Source organism: Sturnus vulgaris, chromosome 25 (genome assembly GCF_052056855.1).
Source record: "Sturnus vulgaris isolate bStuVul1 chromosome 25, bStuVul1.hap1, whole genome shotgun sequence".
In the NCBI taxonomy this organism is placed as follows: Eukaryota; Metazoa; Chordata; class Aves; order Passeriformes; family Sturnidae; genus Sturnus; species Sturnus vulgaris.
The window spans coordinates 2811136-2829542 of NC_142267.1; the positions used below are offsets into that span (position 1 = coordinate 2811136).

At 48.6% G+C, this 18407-nt stretch overlaps 2 protein-coding genes and 2 long non-coding RNA genes across 7 annotated transcripts in view; 1 reads left to right on the top strand and 3 right to left on the bottom strand.

The window, feature by feature from the left end:
- Positions 1 to 7325, bottom strand: part of PANK4 (pantothenate kinase 4 (inactive)) — a 17791-nt gene extending 10466 nt beyond the window's left edge. For 2 of the 4 annotated variants that reach the window (XM_088178731.1, XM_088178729.1), the window contains exons 1-7: positions 7097 to 7236; positions 5192 to 5299; positions 4422 to 4504; positions 3760 to 3968; positions 2117 to 2300; positions 1514 to 1606; positions 203 to 356 (exon numbers count right to left, since the gene is read on the bottom strand). In XM_088178731.1, the coding sequence (XP_088034857.1) occupies positions 203 to 356; positions 1514 to 1606; positions 2117 to 2281 (412 nt within the window). In that variant the 5' untranslated portion in view covers positions 2282 to 2300; positions 3760 to 3968; positions 4422 to 4504; positions 5192 to 5299; positions 7097 to 7236. Of the gene's footprint in view, positions 1 to 202; positions 357 to 1513; positions 1607 to 2116; positions 2301 to 3759; positions 3969 to 4421; positions 4505 to 5191; positions 5300 to 7096 lie in introns of all 4 variants that reach the window. The other 2 variants (XM_014883953.2, XM_014883952.2) reach the window with 1 other exon arrangement.
- Positions 7136 to 8211, top strand: LOC148221242 (uncharacterized). Its single transcript, XR_015808415.1, has 2 exons — positions 7136 to 7265; positions 8130 to 8211. It is a non-coding gene; the product is annotated as an uncharacterized LOC148221242 (long non-coding RNA).
- A 353-nt stretch (positions 8212 to 8564) lies between these two features.
- LOC148221243 (uncharacterized) lies at positions 8565 to 10125 on the bottom strand. Its single transcript, XR_015808414.1, has 3 exons — positions 10053 to 10125; positions 9810 to 9941; positions 8565 to 9700 (listed from the first exon to the last, which is right to left on the bottom strand). It is a non-coding gene; the product is annotated as an uncharacterized LOC148221243 (long non-coding RNA).
- A 5669-nt stretch (positions 10126 to 15794) lies between these two features.
- HES5 (hes family bHLH transcription factor 5) lies at positions 15795 to 17663 on the bottom strand. Its single transcript, XM_014883948.2, has 3 exons — positions 17510 to 17663; positions 17047 to 17230; positions 15795 to 16851 (listed from the first exon to the last, which is right to left on the bottom strand). The coding sequence occupies exons 1-3, from the start codon at positions 17573 to 17575 to the stop codon at positions 16586 to 16588; spliced, it is 516 nt and encodes a 171-aa protein (XP_014739434.2). The 5' UTR covers positions 17576 to 17663; the 3' UTR covers positions 15795 to 16585.
- Positions 17664 to 18407: the final 744 nt, after the last annotated feature.

The window sequence follows — 18407 nt, forward strand, 5'->3', positions numbered from 1 at the left end:
GGCTTAGGCAATCTCAAACTGAAAAATTAAATGTCTGCTTATAAAGCAGTACTGCATAATATTTTAAATCAATATTGTGCAGGCAAAACACAAGATCATGAAAGAAGCTGGTGATTATTTTCAGCTCTACCCTTTAGATCAGTATAAAGTTGAATCCCAAGAGTCAGAGGAGGCATTTAGGTAGATTTTTTTTTCCCAGTACCTTTGTCTGCTGTGGTGGACTTCCCAAAGCTGCTGGCAATGAGATTCCCACTGAGCCCCAGGGTCTGGTAGGCACCTCCATACACGTCCTTCACCAGCATGTCCACGTTGGTGTGCTGGCCCTTCGAGGCCAGCTGCAGCAATTCATCAAATTTCTGAGGGTGAGAAGCACAGTTACTACAGCTGACCTGAGCCAAACCAGTCTTAGAATTGACCCTGCCAGCCAAAGACAGGTTATTTCTAATTACAAGGATGGATCCAGACTCCCTGTCTGGTCAAACACACAGATCCTAAGTGGAGCTCCTTTAAAGATGAACATCACAATCAACTTTTTTCTTATCTGCAGATATTTTGTTGAATTTCCCCTGAAAACTAGGGTGGGTCAGCACATATAAAACAGTCAAAAGCCTCATGGCATCCCTCATCTTAGAAGTCAGAAATACAGGAACTAAGAGGAAACAGAATTTTGTCTTCCTGAAGCACAATAAAAGAGAAGTTTGAGAAAAAAATCTCAGTGTGCCTTTACTGTTGAAGGATGGGTCACTGTCCCTGAAATTAAACTTGCAGGCAAGCTGAATTATCCCAATACTTAATTTATAACCCTGCTAACTTGAATTTCTTCTACAAAACCAAGAGAGAATTAAGAGCAGGCACTGTCATGTTCTAAGATTTCTTCTTTAGGAGCATCAAACAAAAAGCACAGCCCAGGCTGTGCCCTCCCTTTGACATTTTCTTATCTGGTGCATATGTCACTGTAGCTTTTCCTACACTGCTGACATTTAGGACACTCATTTAAGCCACATGGCTCTTTGGGAAGCCCAGCATGATGTCAGAGCTGGGCTGGGCTGAGCAGGACTAAGTCAGCCTTTGTCCATCAGCCCAGGAGTTAAACTCACTTTGGCAGCCAAGGAACCAACCATGAGGCAAAATTTCTCCTCTCAGCTCCCAGACATTTTGCTGCAGTTTTGTGCTCCCTGCTTTCCTCTGCAGACAGCATTGCAGGAACTGGGCTGGCATTTTAAGTTGAAAAGAGAATAAAAAATTACCAGGCCACTTTGAGGATGTTCTTGTCCATCACTTGTCCTTGAGCTCCAAGCAGGATTGCTTTTGGTCACAACAAGAATCTTCTAATTCTTGTCCCTATATTCCACCAGTATTTTTTTCCATGTAAAGCTTCCTTTTATGCATCAGAAGTGTCAAAAATATGAACACAAGTCCAGGACTCAGCCTTGTTACCTAACATTCCAACAATCCAGGCTTCCTCCCAGCATTTAATTTAATCCCACCCCCCTTAAAACAGACACTTGGATACCTTTGTTTTGGTGAGCAGAGCTCCAAGACCCCAGAAGGTTCCACCTCCAATTGAACTGCCCCCAATCCATTCAAATTTGTCTTCTGTTTCTACCTGTGAATCAAACAAGGCAGATTTATTTAGAAAGTCCTGTTATAATGTTTAACACAGATTTAAATGTCAGAGTGTGCAGGGTTTTGGAACAGTGGAATCAGTGGAGATGGAATCCTTCCATTGTGGAAGTGGCAGGTGAGAAGGGCACGTTGCACATACACCACAAGCACTTTTGGAAATCTTTGTATTTAATTGTTGGCAAACAATGCTAAATATAAGCATTAAACTTGGTCTCTTCAACAGTGTGACCAAACAAACATCAAAAATCACTTCGATCTGACAGCCTTTGTCCTCATCAGGTAATGTAACCACTTCTCTAAACATCATATTAAATGAAATTTTTAAAAAAAATTAGCAAATGGAAAAGCATTCATAACTCTGCAATTAATAGAAATAAACTTTTTAAAAGGCACAATTTTCTTTTTAAACCTTGCATCACCCAAGAAGAAACAAGTACAAATCTGAACCAGTGAGAGGTTTCAGATGTCCTTTATTTTGGCCACCACTCACCTTCACTATGGAGACCCCTGAGCCAATGTTCACCAGCAAATAAGGGAAAATGTTGGGGTGGTTTGTCTGGAACCGGAATTCTGTGTCTGAATCCTTCTGGTAAGCAAACACCTCGTGGGGGATGTTCCTCAGCACAAAGTTGCACCCCTTAATTAGGCAGGTCATTACATCTTCCTTATCAACCCTGAGGGGGAGGAAAAAAGCCTTAAATAAATGTCCCAACTCTCCTGATAAGGCAGTTTGCTTTGGGAGCAGTTTGCACAGACTTTGCAGACTGGAATTTTCACACCACGTGGCACAAGCCCAGCTCCCTGGAAACATGAAACCTCCATCTGCACATGGTCTGGTGCTCCCCTCCCGTGCCAGAACTCCAGGCTGGGGTTCTGTTACACAGTAACTTTAATCATGTTGTCATTACAAATAATCTTGTTTGCTTGTTTACACAGCTCTTTCCTGCCCTGCTCCTGTCATGGTCTGTGCACCCCTGCCATAAAGTAGGTCAGAAAGCTTAGCTGGAAATTAACCTCCGAAAACAATTTCCCAACATGGAATAAATAATTGTCTGTTGTTCTTCCCCTGCCTCCTAATAAAGCACAAAAGGCCCCCCTCAACATTTCAGCACTTGTTTATGACAGATTCAAGGGACTGGGAGGAGCAACACAGATAAACAACTGGGATTAGCAAACACAGAAAAAGAGACTTCTCACAAGAGCAGCAGGATTCACAGCAGGACATATCCAGTGTGAAGTCTGGGAATGTGATATAAAACTTAGAGATGATTGATAAGTCAGCTAACACACACTGACTCCTGTGAACTTCTGTGCCTCTGTATTGTTATTGATTTATGGAAATTCTTACAGGAAATATCCTGAGGCTTGTTGGAAACACATAAACAAGGCACAAACTCATCTCAACTACTACAGAATGATTTGTGTGTTCCACGATGGAGAAGCTGCTCTGGTTTGGACCTGGGGACCAACTGAGTATGTCAGAACCAAATAAAAACCAAAATCAGGTGCAGCACATGAGATAAGAGGGAACTGCCTCCTTATCTTGATCAATTGATCACTGGTAACAGCCAATAAGGTACTAAAGGGGGCTAGTGTGAAATAAACAGATAACAGAGTCCCTCTTATCAGGAGAAAAAAGTAATTTGCAAAGACAGTGTAAAAGATGAGCATAGGCCCTCAGGGGTTGAGGAGTGTTCTACACAGATCACAGCAGGAAAGGTGCCTTGAAGGTCTCCCCAGTGATGTTTAGTATTGGGGTAAATTAATGTTCTTCTACACTTACAGCATAGAAGGTGAATTTATAGGCATGAATTTATAGGCATCACCATCTGTGGCTTTGATGGCTTTTGTCTCTGTATTGATAAGATGACCTTTGATGAAATCTAGGCAGGTTTCAGTGTAAGCTTTTTATTATTTGGTGTTTGATAACAATGTTTGAACAGTAAATTTATGAAGCTGTAAATTCACGGGCAGCCCTTTGTTCTCCTGCAAGCCTTTGCATGAAGTTTAGGTAGGAGCTGTACAATAAATGACTGTCACATGAATTACTTCTGAGCATGCCCAGGAAAATGATAAAGGCTTTTGGAGTAGGTGTAAGTTAATTCTTTACAGAATAAAAGCAATTCCACTTACTTCAACCCTAGTTTCTTCTCAATAAGGTCTTTGAATTTATAGGCACCACCACCAGTGGCTTTGATGACTTTTGTCTCTGTATTGACAAGATGGTCTTTGATGAAATCTAGGCAGGTTTCAATGTAAGTGTTTTCAAATTTAATGAAGTGAAGTCGAGCTGTAATCTCCTCCTGAACAGATATTTCATACAAAGGTTCATTGTCTATGTCCTTTAAGAGAGAAAAGGATTTCTTAGAGAACATTCTTGCAAAAACAAGGTCAAATGCTGAACTACTGAACATCAATAGTTGTGCTTTCTTTGCCCTTGAAACTGTGTTAATGCCATTAAATATAACACCTCAAGCTATGTCAAAGAAGAATAGAGTTTCACAGGTCTTAATTCTCCTTAAGCTGAGATAATCAATTCTTCCACGCAGCTGACATGCAGGAAATCCCTCTGCATGAGGAAAGTTATATCTGCACAGGAGCAGGATTGTTTTACAAAAGTACCACACTGACTGTCTGGAAAAGAAATATTTCAAACAGTACCTGGCAATACAAACGCTTCCCAAAAAGTTTTATATAGAACAAGTTATTAGATGGGTTTGGATACAATTTCTATTCTACCCAGTCCAGAACATGTCAGTCAGTCACATGCAGCTGATCCCTGGTGGAATTCTCACCTTTCCAGAATGATCAAAGGATCTCACTCTTGCCACTTTGTGCTGTACAGTTGAGTAATAAGCCAACTTGGTTAATGAACCGCCTGTTCATAAAGAGATGACAAGTTATGATTAATGCCTCACCCGGGAGCAAACAATAGAACTTATGTTGATGTCAGCTCTTGGTTCTCCAGGTCCCCTCAGAGAGAATTAATGGAAATGCAGAAAGAACCTTTCTTGAGGAACTGCTCGGCCTGGTTAACCCCCAGAGAATCATGGGAGGGAAAAGCTCCATAAATTCAGTTTGTGCACAACTGATGTGGCATGAGGACAAGCAGTGGAAATTCTTCTTTAGCCAGGCCAGTACATGTACTGCTGTTATGTACCTTGTTTGGAAAATTCATGAAACCTCCCCCAAATGTGTACCAGGATTTTCTCAGCTGGTTTGCCACCACTGAGCAATGCCCCTCATGTGCACAGAGTGTTTCAGCAGCAACACCTAAATAATATTCTTACCCTGCTTTTAGGGACAAGTCTGCAAACTCATGGCTGGTTAGAAAATGACCCTCTGCACTGAGCAATTATTTTGCAAGATTGGTCTTGGCTTTGGGGTAAAGAATGCTCAGAGCAATGTTTCTCAAGCACACAGCAGTTGGAGATATTAGCAATGTGCAAGCCTGAGCAGAGCAGCCACATCATCCCCTTCAGGCCTCCAGTCTGCTCATGGTAATAAAACTTTCAACTCTCCCCTTGAGAAACAATTCAACCCTTTGCCCTGTCTTGCATCTGACCTGCAAAAGTGGATTTCTGGGGTTACACTGAATAACTTCAATGCTTTCCACCACAGTGCTCCAGGTCTGAGGGTAACTGTGATCCACTACTGGGTTAACATTAAATTCCTGAAAGCAAATAAAAACCTGGCAATGTTAGATCCTAAATAATGGCTAAATGCAGTGGCATTTCACTCTGCTGCCTAATAATAACCAAGAAATGAAGCAGCAGAGGTGAAAGATAATCTCTAGAGCGTGTAGCTTTGCCTTCATAACAGCACTGTCAGCTCTTCCACAGTGCTCAAATATTTTCATTAGGAAAATATTTGCAACCTGTAGGAGAAAAACAGGCAGTTTACTCCAGGAGAATTTAAGTGAGGTGAACATAGAGTGACCATGGACAGACATAGTAACAAAAGCAATAAAGCTTCCCTGACCTTGGATCTGATTTCAGTGTCCCAGTCAGTGCTTTAAAGTTTCTGGTAAACAAAACTCACTCTGTTCTGCTAAAAGGTGAATGCTTGGTGCTTAAAGGTGAGGGATTGCACAGATTTTATGGAAAAGCTTCCCTCCACACCTCCAAACTGAGGATCACACAGCCAGTGTTGGAATGTCATATGCTTTACACCAACAATGACACAGGTACTGCAGGAATTCATCACCAGATCCACGGTATGCAGAGCCATGCTTTGTGCATTATCCCCTTCCTCTCGCAGTTTTTAAAGACTTAAATCCACTCAGAACACCAGCTGAGACATGTAACTGGGTTTTATAACTAATCCCACGACTCTAATTCCGTGCTGACCCGCACAAAGGGCCAGTTCCGGCTGTCACTGTAACCAGCTGCTCCTGAAGGGCTGAAGTAACTGGTGACACGACAAGATTTTCTATTATGGTGCAGGTTTTCTTCCCACTGTCTCCCTGAGTCTCCACGACACAGAGCAGGGTTCACCTGAGGAGCAATAGCTTGGTTTTCTTTTCTCTGGTGCCTCTCCTAAAAAGTTCCACTGATCTCGAGACCGTAAAACGGAAGAAAAAGGCGTGAAATGGCATTTTTGGCTTAGTGGGTGTTCACAGAACGACTGCTGATCCCTGCACGGGAGGAACTGGGAACAGGCTCAGCCTGTCCCTGCACAATTCCCGGCTGTGGCGCGCAGGTGTCACCCTGACGTGTGTCACCCTGTCCCTCGGCTCAGGATGTGGGAAATCGGGAATGTCGGGTGCTGGGGTGTATGCACAGGGCAGCGGCTGTTTTTGGGGGTGACTAAGGCAGCAGTGACAGACCTCAACCCACGCCGAGCCCCGCAGCCGCCTTGCCCTGCCCGGGCAGTGCCACAGCGGCCGTCCCGGCCCTTTTTGCTTCTTCCCGGCCGCTTTCGGGAGCCGGAGGAGCGAACGCAGCATGCCGCGGGCCGCGGCCTGGGGAGGGGGGCGGCTGAGGGGCTCCGTACTCGGGCCTGGCGCACTGGGGCAGGGTCCCGGGCGCTCTGAAGGGGTGCAGCCGATCTTCCTCAGTCCGCCTGCCCCCGGCCGGTCCGGCCGAGCCCTCCGGGCTCTCCCCCGTCCCCCCTTGGCCGCCAAGGGCAGCCCCAGCCGGGCCGCCCCGCCCGGACCCCCGCAGCCCGTTACCCGCGCACGGCCCGCCGGGACCTGTAGTGCCGCTCCTCGCCCGCGCCGCGCCGGCACTCGGCGGAGGGACTACAACTCCCGTAGTGCCCCGCGTCGCCCCCCGCACCGCGCAGCCCCCCGGGAACTGTAGTGAGCTCGCGCCCACCCGCGCTGGCCCGCGCATCGCGGGGGACTACACTTCCCAGCGCGCCCCGCGCGCGCCCGGCCCGGCCCCCCGCGAGTCCCCTCAACGGGGCCGAAGCCGCCGCCCGTTCCCCACCGCCGCCCCCTCCCCGCAGGCCCCCACTGCCCGGTTACCGATGTCTATGGCGAAGCGCTTGGCGTTCTCTAGGTTGCGGAAGATCTCGTCAGGCGGGAGGGTGATGCTCTTGTCCAGGCTGCCGTGACCGCTGCCGCGCCCGCCCCGCTCCGCCATTTTGAACGCGACCCGCTCCCTCCCTCACCCCGGCCTCATCGACATGCAAATGTATGCGCATAAAATCTGCATGGGAACGAGGCGGAGGCGCGGGGATTGGGCGGGGAGAGCGCGCGGGCTCCGCCCACCTCCGGGGGCGGGGCCTGAGGGACTCCGGGGTGGGGGGGGCGGAGAGACCCCGAGAGGAGCGGGGGGGGGAACAGGGGGGACACCCCGGGAAGGGGAATGGGGAGAGAAACCCCCGGGGAAAGGGAATGAGGAGATGGAATGGGGAGAGAAACCCCCGGGGAAAGGGAATGAGGAGATGGAATGGGGAGAGAAACCCCCGGGGAGGGGAATGGGGAGATGGAATGGGGAGAGAAACCCCCGGGGAAAGGGAATGGGGAGATGGAATGGGGAGAGAAACCCACCCCCGGGGAAAGGGAATGGGGAGATGGAATGGGGAGAGAAACCCCCGGGGAAAGGGAATGGGGAGATGGAATGGGGAGAGAAACCCCCGGGGAAAGGGAATGGGGAGATGGAATGGGAAGAGAAACCCCCGGGGAAAGGGAATGAGGAGATGGAATGGGGAGAGAAACCCCCGGGGAAAGGGAATGGGGAGATGGAATGGGGAGAGAAACCCCCGGGGAGGGGAATGGGGAGATGGAATGGGGAGAGAAACCCCCGGGGAGGGGAATGGGGAGATGGAATGGGGAGAGAAACCCCCGGGGAGGGGAGAGACCCCAGGGCAGAGACGTCGGGAGGGGGCCGGGGTGGGGGACAAGGACAGACCCCTGGTGGGGTCATGGGGGAGGAATTTGGGGAGAACGACCCCCAATACACCCACACAGCCACAGAGCAGCCCCACGCGTGTCCCCTGTAGCCAAACCCCTGAATTTTAACCCTCTATGTGTTTCCTTGTGTTTTGTGACCCAGACACATCCCCAGGAATGTGAATTGTGCTGTGAGGTGAGGTGCCTTGGAAAACTTCATCTCTTAATTAAAAGTACTTTCTGTGTTTGGTGTCCCTGCCTGTGACAAGGGGTTGGAGTTAGATGATATTTAAGATCCCTCCCGACCGAACCATTCCATGATTTTTTTTCACCCTTGCGGTGACCTTTCTTGGCTCTGAATTCCCAGAGAATTGGCTGCTGGGACGTGCTGTTATTTTTGTCTCACATTGAGAGAGCTGGGGTTTGATATTCCTGAGCTATGGAAAACAGCATTGCAGGAGGTCCCGATGGACACAGAGCTGGTGGGGAAATTCGGTGTCAAAAATGAACATCTCTGCTTTCACTGAAATCTGTCTCATATCCGTTGACCACAGGGAAACCAGCTGTAAAAACTACTTAAAAAAATAATAACTTTGGATTGATGAAGCAGATTTTTATTTATTTTTGACCGTTAAAAGTTTCTGCAACTTCTGACGTTCAAGAAAACTCTGGCACAGGTCATACATTGGTGCAGCTTGCACAGAACACATTGTAACATCCTCCAAGGACGGTAACAAATTCCCATTTCCCCCTGGCAAAAGGGTACCAAAAAGTAAATATAATTTATACACATGCCTTTCATGAAAGACTTAAACAAATATTTCTTTGATAATCGACAGCACAGCCGTAACTTTCAGTCCTATAAGGACATAAAAACGAGCTCCTGCCTTTACAAAAGGCACACACGCATCCTGAACCTCACAAACAGCCCTGGCTCGTGAGCAAGACATCCCGAGGAATTTCCTCTACATAGTTTGGGATACGGTTTAACCATTCTCAGAGCGTGCTCAGTACAGACTATAAATATTATAGAACCCCTCATGGCACCGCGGGAAGGCCAGATTCCCAAATGTGTCCAGTGAGACTCGGGGGCATTCCAGGTGTGGATGCCCTGGGAGCCCGAGGAGCCAGAGGAAAAGGCTCCTCCTGCAGGGGACACTTTTGGGAATTGTGACCGTTCCAGGGGTTACAGCTTTCCCAGCAGAACTACATGGACAACCTCGCGGAGGTTAAGAACAGCCATCGTTCAGCTCCGAACGACCCCTCCAGCCCTCCCAGCAGGAGGATACAGCTCACATTCCCTCGGAACAACTTTGTCTCCACTCGGTGGGATTCTTGCAGTCCTTCTGGCAGAAGGGGAGCTCACATCCAAGCAGAGCAATGACCTGCAAAGGGGAAATATTCTTCCCTACTCGTGAGAGGAGTGGAGGCGACTTGTATAGCAAGTCATGGTCTCCTCTGGAATACGGGAAAAGTCCAAAAATCACGAAATCCTGAAGTGCCAGTGCCTCCGAAGGCTTTGGAATCGCTTCGGCGCTGCTGGTTTTGCAGGAGGCTGGTGGCTGGAGGAAGAACCAGAGTCCCCAGGTGCCACCTGTGACCTCCGGGAGTGGCAGCTCAGCTTCCCCCGCGTTCCTGCTCCCGTGGAACGGAGGGACGGGAATTGCAGAGCCACTCTGGGCCACTGCCCGTCAGGATCATCCTGCTGCCGGCTCTTAGCAGGGGCTGCAAAACCTGAAAGGGCAGGAGAAGAGAAAAGTGTTACAGGGGGAGGAGCCGGCTGCAGTTTTTCCCAAAGGAAAAGGCAATGAAAGGGATGGGGGATGTGATGGGGAGCACTCACCTCGCCCGGATCCCGGCTCACACACAGCCATCCCCCCAGGATTTCGCCTTCCCCCAGCTCGGAGTTGGGCTGGTACTTCTGAAATCCCTTCTCCAGGAGCAGTTCCAGCTGCTGTAAATCCGACCCGGGGAGCTGTAACACAGAAGGGGAAGAAGGGGAGGTGAGCAGCGAGGCTTCCCCTCCGCAGCTCTCAGCTGCCCAAAGAGTGCGGCCGAACTTCCCGGCTCTCCAGCAGATACTCACTGTGTGCTTCCCTGCGGGCCATGGCGTGTCCAGGGAGAGAGCACCGCTATCCCAAGGGCTGCTTTCAGCTCCGAGTGGAGAAGGGAGCCGGGATCTGCCCTATTTATACACAGGGGCCGCATTACAAAAGTCTGGGTCCGGAGCGACTCGGAGTTTCCCACAGTCGCCAGCCAATCCATGCGTGCCCGGGACAATGGGAAAGCATCCATTACAGCATGGCAAATTGACTGTGAATTGCCTGGGGATAATACCCCGCTCCCAAAGGAGCAGGTGGGCTGGGGAGTGTGGGACACAATAGGGTTTGGCATCGCGGCGCTGGGCAGGGAACGTGGGAAAGCGTTCGCCGTCATTATCATCCAGCTTCTGCCTGATGTTGGGAACGTCAACATCTCAATGTGCTGCCTTTTCCCAGGCTGTGTTGAAATTAAGCACAGAAGACTGATCCCAGGAAGAGATAATGCTCTGCGCCCCAAAGAGAGGTTGAAAAGGGAAAGATGCAGAATTAGAGGGACTAAACCCTTTCATTGACATTAAACCGTGCTTAGATGAATACAGTACCAGATAATTTTCAGGCAACGAGAGACTAAAATCGAGGGAAGAGCCCTTCAAATAGTTAGCTTGAAATATTTTCCTCTCCATTGTTTAAAATCTCACTGTAAGTTATACCCAGAGCTCTTCCTTGCTTTTGTTCAGGTAATCTGGGCTTTCCTACGGCAGCCCGTGACATGTAATGATTGTGATGTCTTTCCCAAACATGTCCTGTTTAATTTCATGCCATTTTGTAAATGCATCACTGTTCCTGAGTCTCTATCTAAATATATTTCCTATTTACAGACAACTGAGAGGGAGTGAAAAGTCAATTCTTGCCTATTATTTTGCTATATTATCCCCTTTGCAGGAGGTACTACAGGTATGAGGCCCTCCTGTGACTTTGCTCAGTCTTGGGACTTCTCACCTCTGTGCCACAGGTAATGAAGGGGAAAGGACCAGACAAGATGCTGGATTGGAGCTGCCTTATAGCAATATTTATTTTTTTTTCCCAGGCTGTTTTATGCTGCCATCTCAAGTCTGCTGCCCCCTCCCAGCACAACCCAGTACAAACCCAGTCATGTTTAGGATCTGTCAGTCAGGCATGGGAGGCTTCATGCATTTTTTGAATACCTGTTTCTTACAACTACAGCATTGATGAAAACTCTGCTTATTTCTCGTGTTTGCCCTTCAAAATCTGACAGGAAACCTCTAATTTCCCTGTTAGTTGTAGGCATCCAGTTCCACCTGCCCTCAGCATCCCTCTCAGGGCCAAACCTGTGTCCATGGATACCTGGATAGCAAAGTGTCCCAGCACAGAGAGGACTGGTGAATAAAAGGATATAATTCTGCCAAAGATGATCCTGTAACCCGTTATTAACCCGAAGATTTAAAAACCTTTTTCACTGCCTGGATCCTCGTGGATTTCCATAAGCCAGGTGAATTCCCTTCCCAGCCCAAAGACACTTTATGTTTAGATGGATCACAATTTTAATTCTTGATGGTCGTCAAAAATTATAACTGAACACGGACCATGAGTCCTATTCAAAATCAGCTGGCTGAATTATTTTGCTAGTTTGTAATCTGCAGTATTCCTTGGAGTTGGGGCTGTCCCTGGCTGCATGAGCTCGTGCTGTTACTGCAGAGGGAAGCGGAGCTCGGGATTTTTTGGATTCCTCCCGGCATCACGTGGGATGAAGGGACAGCAGGTCCTGCCACGCACCGTATGGGAAGGAGGATGCTGGCGGCAGCCGCGGCCACGGCGAGAGGGGAGGGAAGCTCTGACCCAATTTTCAGCCCTGGAAATATGAAATGAGCGGTTTTAAATAATGCCACGCTGTCCGCAGCACAATGCCCCGGCCTCCAAAGGGCTAAACCAGCTCCCACTGATTAAAGCCTGATCCCTTCCTTGAAGGGCCGGGCAGATGGTGCCGCTGGCGTGGGCTCTCCCCGGGACCCTCCCAGGCACACTTCTATTGTCGGCAGTTTAACACCGTGAATGGGAAATCCTGGGAGCTGCGGGCTCGAACCATCTGATGGGAATGGTGAACCAGGCACCCTGCCCCGCTGCCAGCACACACAGCAGCTCTCTGCTCCCAGTCCCTTGGAAAGGGGTCACAAATCTTCCATTCCCCCGTGCCTGCCTCATCCGCCCTCTGTGTGCTGCTGCGGGGTGAGAGAAGCAAATATTCCCCCTGGTTGGTTTGGTTATTAAGACATGAAAACTTAATGGCAGCAGCATTTCCCATCTGATGGTCGTGAATAATAAATTGTCTAGACTTAGGCTGTCCTTACAGTATATTCCTTATGGAATAGAGAATGCACTTCCTGCAAGGATTTCAGTGAGGAAAAATCACCCTCTGCTGTAGGAAGTCCATATAGTCTTTGTTAAAAATCTGTAATTAGTTAGCTCAGTTTGGTCTTTTTTTAAAATCCCACTGTTAGTGCAGCAATTCTGTCCCCCTGAAATGAGTTTATGATCCAAATCCTTGTCCCTGTGCTCCATGTCCTTGGGAGGAGTTGCTGCAGAGCCAAAAATTAGGCTGTCTGAGGCTCAGAGAAACAATTTTCCCTGGTTTGGGAATGAAGAAACAAAAGAGATCAATCCCCAAAATTGCCAAACATGGAGTTGACTCAACAACGGGACACAATCATTCCCTTTCTTGGAGGGAAATGTGAGATCTGGAGTTGTTGTGGGCAGAGGCTGCTCCTCTGTTAATCCCATGCACCATGAAGATGCTGTTTCCAAAAATCACAACCTGCCAGGGGCTGTCCCTGCCTGTCCTTACAGCCCTGCAATGCCAGGAAGGAGCCCTGGCTTTCCCCGTGTTCATCATCTCCACTGGAGCTGCTCCTTGGTGACCCTGAGCTGTGGTGGGACCCTGTGGGATTGCTCTGAGTTGAGGAACAACCACAGGGGATCCAGGGAAGTATCCAGCCACCCCAAGCCTGTTATTATAGCTTGGTGTCCATGACAATCCATAAATCAGAACAGCTGGAGGTTCTCGACCCTGAGGAATTGCTGCTGGGACTTTCTGCTCCTGGTTTAGGGGTGGTGGTTTCAGCCCAAGTGTAGATTTACTCCACACACAGTTTGCACAAAAACTGCTACTGCTTGTAATCCCAACTGGCAGCTTTCTTAGCCCACCTGATCCATAATTCTCCGTGGAGGGGAACTCCGTGTGCTGCAATGGAGCAACAGGTCTGGAGGAGGGTGGACTACCAGCAAAGAGCGTGGAAACCCAGAATTTCCTTGTCTGTGTGATGCAGATTTAAAAGCAGTGCCCTGTGCCTCTGTGGCTGTGCTTCCAGCACACAACTCGATGGCATGCACCAATTTTAGAGCATTTTTATTTTAGACCATTTCCTACATTCATGCCAGCCTGTCTCCCAGATGCCATTGACGGCGTTTTTAAAGAAATAATTACGTTTTTAAATGTTTTTTCTTCCCCGTGCCTTCCTTAAATGGTTTAAAATCTTTCTGACAACTCCTCTTGAGACACCTATTTAGTGTCAAAGAGCATAACGTTCCCAAGTTTTAAAAGGACCTTCGCATAATACTGATCGATCAATGTGCTCCTTGGGAAAATAGCTCTCCAGATGGTCCATCGGGACAGGAATTGCTGGTCGTCACAATGAGGAGCCAAAAAGCGTCACTAATGTGGGCTGTTGTGAGGCACGCTTCCTTTGTGGGGCTCTGAATGCCCTAAATAGGGAAGAAAGTGTGGGAAACTCCGAGAAACTCAGGCCCACACTCTGAGGTTAATAGGGGCTTTGTCAGGAGAGTATTCCTGAGCTGTGGGATCAGCATAATAAACAACATCTTCCCTAAGGGTGGGAATGTGTTGGGAGCAGGGGAGACTCACCCCAAGGGCCGGACGAGCCCTAAGAAGCTTTGCGTTCAATTATGAGAAGTGATAATAATTAATAAATTGTAAACATAACCTTTGCTGTGCGGGGGCCGGGCAGGCTGGAGGTCTGGCTTTTAGCTCTGGGTAATTGGTAAATTAAAGCCCAGAGGGCCAAGGCTGTGCTTGATGAAAAGCAGAAGGGGAGCACTTGCACCACTGTGGATCTGACTCCTTGGAGCACAAAAAGCAGCGTTTCCTGTGGGGTTTGGTCCCTTCCCACTGCCCAGGGAGGAGGCATTCATTGTTTCTCTCCCTTGCACTATTTTTTTTTTTTTTTTTACACAGTATGCAGAGGTGCTGCCAGCTGTGACCCTCAAACACATTCCGTGGGTGGAATCCCTTCCCTAGAAGAGCAGCAGCCTCAGTGCCACGTGTGCCTCTGTTCCCAGCGGTGCACATCAGGCTGGGCTGGGCTTTGGGGCACATGGCACTCCAGCTGAGCCTGAACTCCCCCAAACCGCCCTAATTAGGCTTGATTTAAAACCCCACAGGCATGGACAACAGCTGGAGTTTTGCTGGGATTCAGAACCCTGTGCTAATTGACAAGGACAAGTTGAGCGCAGCGAGGTTGAAGTGACTTCTTCAAGCTCGCTAAGCAACCATAAAACCTAAAAATATCTCTTGTGAATTATTTAGCAGTTCATTAGGAAGAACAAATCGGGAGCACTGGTAGAGACCTGACCTGTACCAAGCCCCTCCTTGCACTGCACTGGCAGAGAGGTGAAGAGCACTCACCCAGCATGTGCACAAATAAGAACCAAAATAATCCATGGGCCAAAATGGGACAGAGCAGCACATCCCTGACACAGCTCTTTGGCTTTTGGGACATTTCTGTGTGGTTAACAGAGGATTTCACCACAAACCAAACGAGGACTGGGCAGGTTCAGTGTTGGACGCAGTTTGATCTGTCAGCTGAGCAGATCTCAGGTTGCTCCATGCTTTTGACAAGATCAGGTATTCAGTGTTTCCTTTTGTTTGGGAGCAAACCCCGAGTGCATTAACTGCAGCTTTTCAAGGGCACCTTTCCCAGGGAATCTGAGCAAAGTTGGATTGTTGACCAAATGTGTTTTGTGCTGTTCCTGTATCACTGGGAGAAGGAGAGAGTTCCCTGTCATAAACCCAAATCAGTGAATTACTGTGGTTAGAGAATAGTTTTGTGAAATGATTATTTGTGCAGATTTAGTTTGAAGAGAAGGTAAAATAAAAGGAAATCATTAAGGGGAGGAAATGCTTCCTCAGTCTCTTCTATCTAATTATGCTTTTAGCCATATGCAGGCTAATTTCACTTCAGTAAAGGGAGCCTAACAGAATTTGCATCATAAAATTAAGACAGCAAAAATTAATTCACCTCATTGCAGGGAGTTTCAAAGATCCCCAGGCTGAGGCAGGTGCCAAACTCCTTGGAAGTTTTTGGGAAATTTGTGCAATGCTCCCTCCCAAACAGACAGAAAGCACAAAGTTGATCTCAGCTTGGTGGAAAAATTAGTGGGGGAAATGAAGTGGCTGTGGAATGAGTGATTTGTTGGAGGCTGAATGGGTTACTGTTAAATCTGAAAGGTTGACACTTCTCAGCACCTCACTTCAATTTCACTTCCATTTTGATTTTTGATAACTTTTCCAGAGGTTGCTTCCTTACTGGATCTGAGATCCTGTTTTGCCAAAGGGATATTTCAGATATAATTCATGTATTGGAGAGAAGGGCTCAGAACTGACACCTCCTGATGGCTTCCCCACTGCAGGAGAGTCTGCATGCACCCAGTCCAGCCGTGTCAGCCCTTTTAATCATTCCACAGCAAAGCATTAATGACTGAAACCATTTTTATTGTATTGTACAGTGAAGACACACAAGTTGAACATCACACAGGATGAATACATCACAACTTTATAAAAGCTTTTTAAGCTCCTTGGCATGCTCAAAGAATGATTATAAAGTACTTATTGCCTCCCTTCCTCCCCCTTTTCCTTAAGGTATAGCAGAGGTATTTCCTTTACAAAAGGCACCAATTATCCCTCAAATGAGAGCTGCACAAAGTGACATGAAGAGAATTGTCCCTGGAGCTCTCTGTGATCATCACAACTTTCTGTAAGAAGGATACTAAAAATAGCAGAGGAGCTTTAGAAGAAGAATCAGCATTTCTTAATAACATCTTTCACTCAAAAGGGAAAGGCTCAATCCTCTCTTTATGATACAAAATACATTATCTTCTTGAGGAAGGTCAATACATTATCTAGAGACAATGGAGCACTTGAACCTGTGACCCAGGCAGTCAGCAGAAAGATTTCCACTGACAGCCACCGGCTCAGCAGCCTGTGATGGAAACCAAAGGACGTTTGCTCTCTAAATCACCACAGAACTTGGTCCTGTCTTTGGCCAGGAGCCACCAATAAAAGCAACAAATTTGCTGCAAGATACACCCACAGTCCTTCACTATGAAGGGAAACCACCCAGCGACCCTCATTTCTGGTGACAGAAAAACAATAACCACCCCCTCCTCCCACCTTTGGAAAGCAATGTTTCCTACTTCAAAGAGGAACTAACAAACCACAGGTCCCTCTAGTTTTTGTAGCAAAACGTGGGAATAAAGTTCAGCACGTCTACCAGGGTCTCCAGATGGCTGGAGCAGCAGCCACGCTTTTCTGGGCAGGCTGTTTTCTGGGAAACACACAGGGAGACAGGCTGGAGCCACGCAGAGCTGCAGAGTACGAAACATCTGCACCCAGCTGAGCCTTGCAGAAGTGCTTGATGAGCTGGACCTGGGTCTCCTTCTTGGGCTCGTAGTAGGACAGAAAGTGCATGGCTTCCCTGAGGCACCGCAGGTACCCGCTGTTAAAGTCCTGCTCTGGGTTCTTGTGGATGAATGCTGAAAGAAAGAAAAGCAAATGCAGCAGGTTAAAATCGTGACCAAAACATGGGGCAGTGATGATTTGGGCAGTGATGATTTGTGCAGTGACTTTCATGTGCCTGGGGCTGGGGAGCTCCAGCCCCTGCTCGCCTCAGGGTGTTTGGGAGGGGCACACACCTGGGTCCAGGTGTGCAATACCTGCCCTGCACTCACTTTTTTGGTCCTGCAGCTGGCTCTGCTGCTTCAGGTAGCTGACAGCCACTTCCAGGATGTCGGCTTTCTCCAGCTTGGAGTTGGGCTGGTGCCTCTGGAACTCCTTCTCCAGGAGCAGTTTCAGCTGCTCGATGCTGCTATTAATCCGGTCCCGGCGCATTTTCTCCACCACCGGCTTCCTCAGCTGGGAGAGATAGAACAGATCGTCAGGGATTCTGTGAGACCTGACCCAATTTCCCCTCTGATGCCCTGATACACCCATGCTTTTTTTTTTGGCAGGAGAGCCGTGTGATGCTGCCTACCCATTCCCCACTCATTTTAATTTTTAAAAATCTATATAATCCTCCTTATCGCTCTTTAACATATTTCCTTCTCCCCAGACCACTTCCCCTTTTTCTCCCATGTTATATTTATTTGCTAGGGGCAGGCCAACCTTTCCAATACCCTCCGGGGCTCTACTTACCTTATTCTTTTCCTTTGGCAGCAGCTTCTCCTCCATGTGGATCATGAGAGCATTGCTGGGAGCCATTCCGAGCGCTCAGCCCTGGGCACAGACCCCAGGCAGCTGCTGTGCCGAGCGTCAGGCGATGCTTTGGCAGCTCCCAAGTGCTTCTATTTATACCCGGGGAGCCGGGGCAGATACGTGAGTGTCGGGATCGCCCGTGTTTCCCACAGCCCCGCAGCCAATCCAGCCCCGCAGCGGGACAATAGAGGAAGCATCCATTAGTGCATGGTACATTGATTGCCAATGTCCCGGGGAGAATAACCTTCTGCCCACGCTGCTGGTGGAGTGTGCGGCGTGGGGAGCTGGGAAAGCACCGATCCCAGCTGGTTGGGCTGGGATCAGTGGCGTTCCCGAAGCCCCGCATGTGCCAGGCACAGTGGCGGCGTGGAGGAGGCACGCTTTTGGGGGAAGGTGGGAAAGGGAGGGCAGCCCTGCTAGGGTTCAAATCAACAGCTCCAGGGACATCTCTGTCCTTCCCAGAGCCTGGGGAAGCTCTGTGTGTGTGTGTGTTTGTGTGTGTGTGTCCATCCAGTCATTGCACTTTAATGGGTGACCCGAAGTGTGACCACAGATTTCTTTGCAGGACATCTCTAAATGGTTGCTGGATCACCAGCGAGAATGACTAGAGAATTGTAACCCCACTTTCTCTCTTGCCCTTAACACACCAGGGTTTGTGAGCCTGTTGCACCACTGTCCCCACTAAGGACAGCCCACACCTCCCAGCAGAGCTGGGCTATGCACGCTCACCCCTGCAGCTCCTGCTTTTCCTTTTTCTCAGCTATCTCTTCCATACAGACTTTTCCAGCACCGATGGTTAAGATGGGCTAAAGGATAGCATGAGGCTCAACCCAGAATC

Excerpts from the sequence above, each read along its gene's own strand:
- HES5 (XM_014883948.2), bottom strand. The coding sequence starts at position 17,575 with ATGGCTCCCAGCAATGCTCTCATGATCCACATGGAGGAGAAGCTGCTG. Across the intron at positions 17,231-17,509 it reads TGCCAAAGGAAAAGAATAAG|CTGAGGAAGCCGGTGGTGGA; the intron begins GTAAGTAGAGCC and ends TATCTCTCCCAG. Across the intron at positions 16,852-17,046 it reads CCAGCTGCAGGACCAAAAAA|CATTCATCCACAAGAACCCA; the intron begins GTGAGTGCAGGG and ends TCTTTCTTTCAG.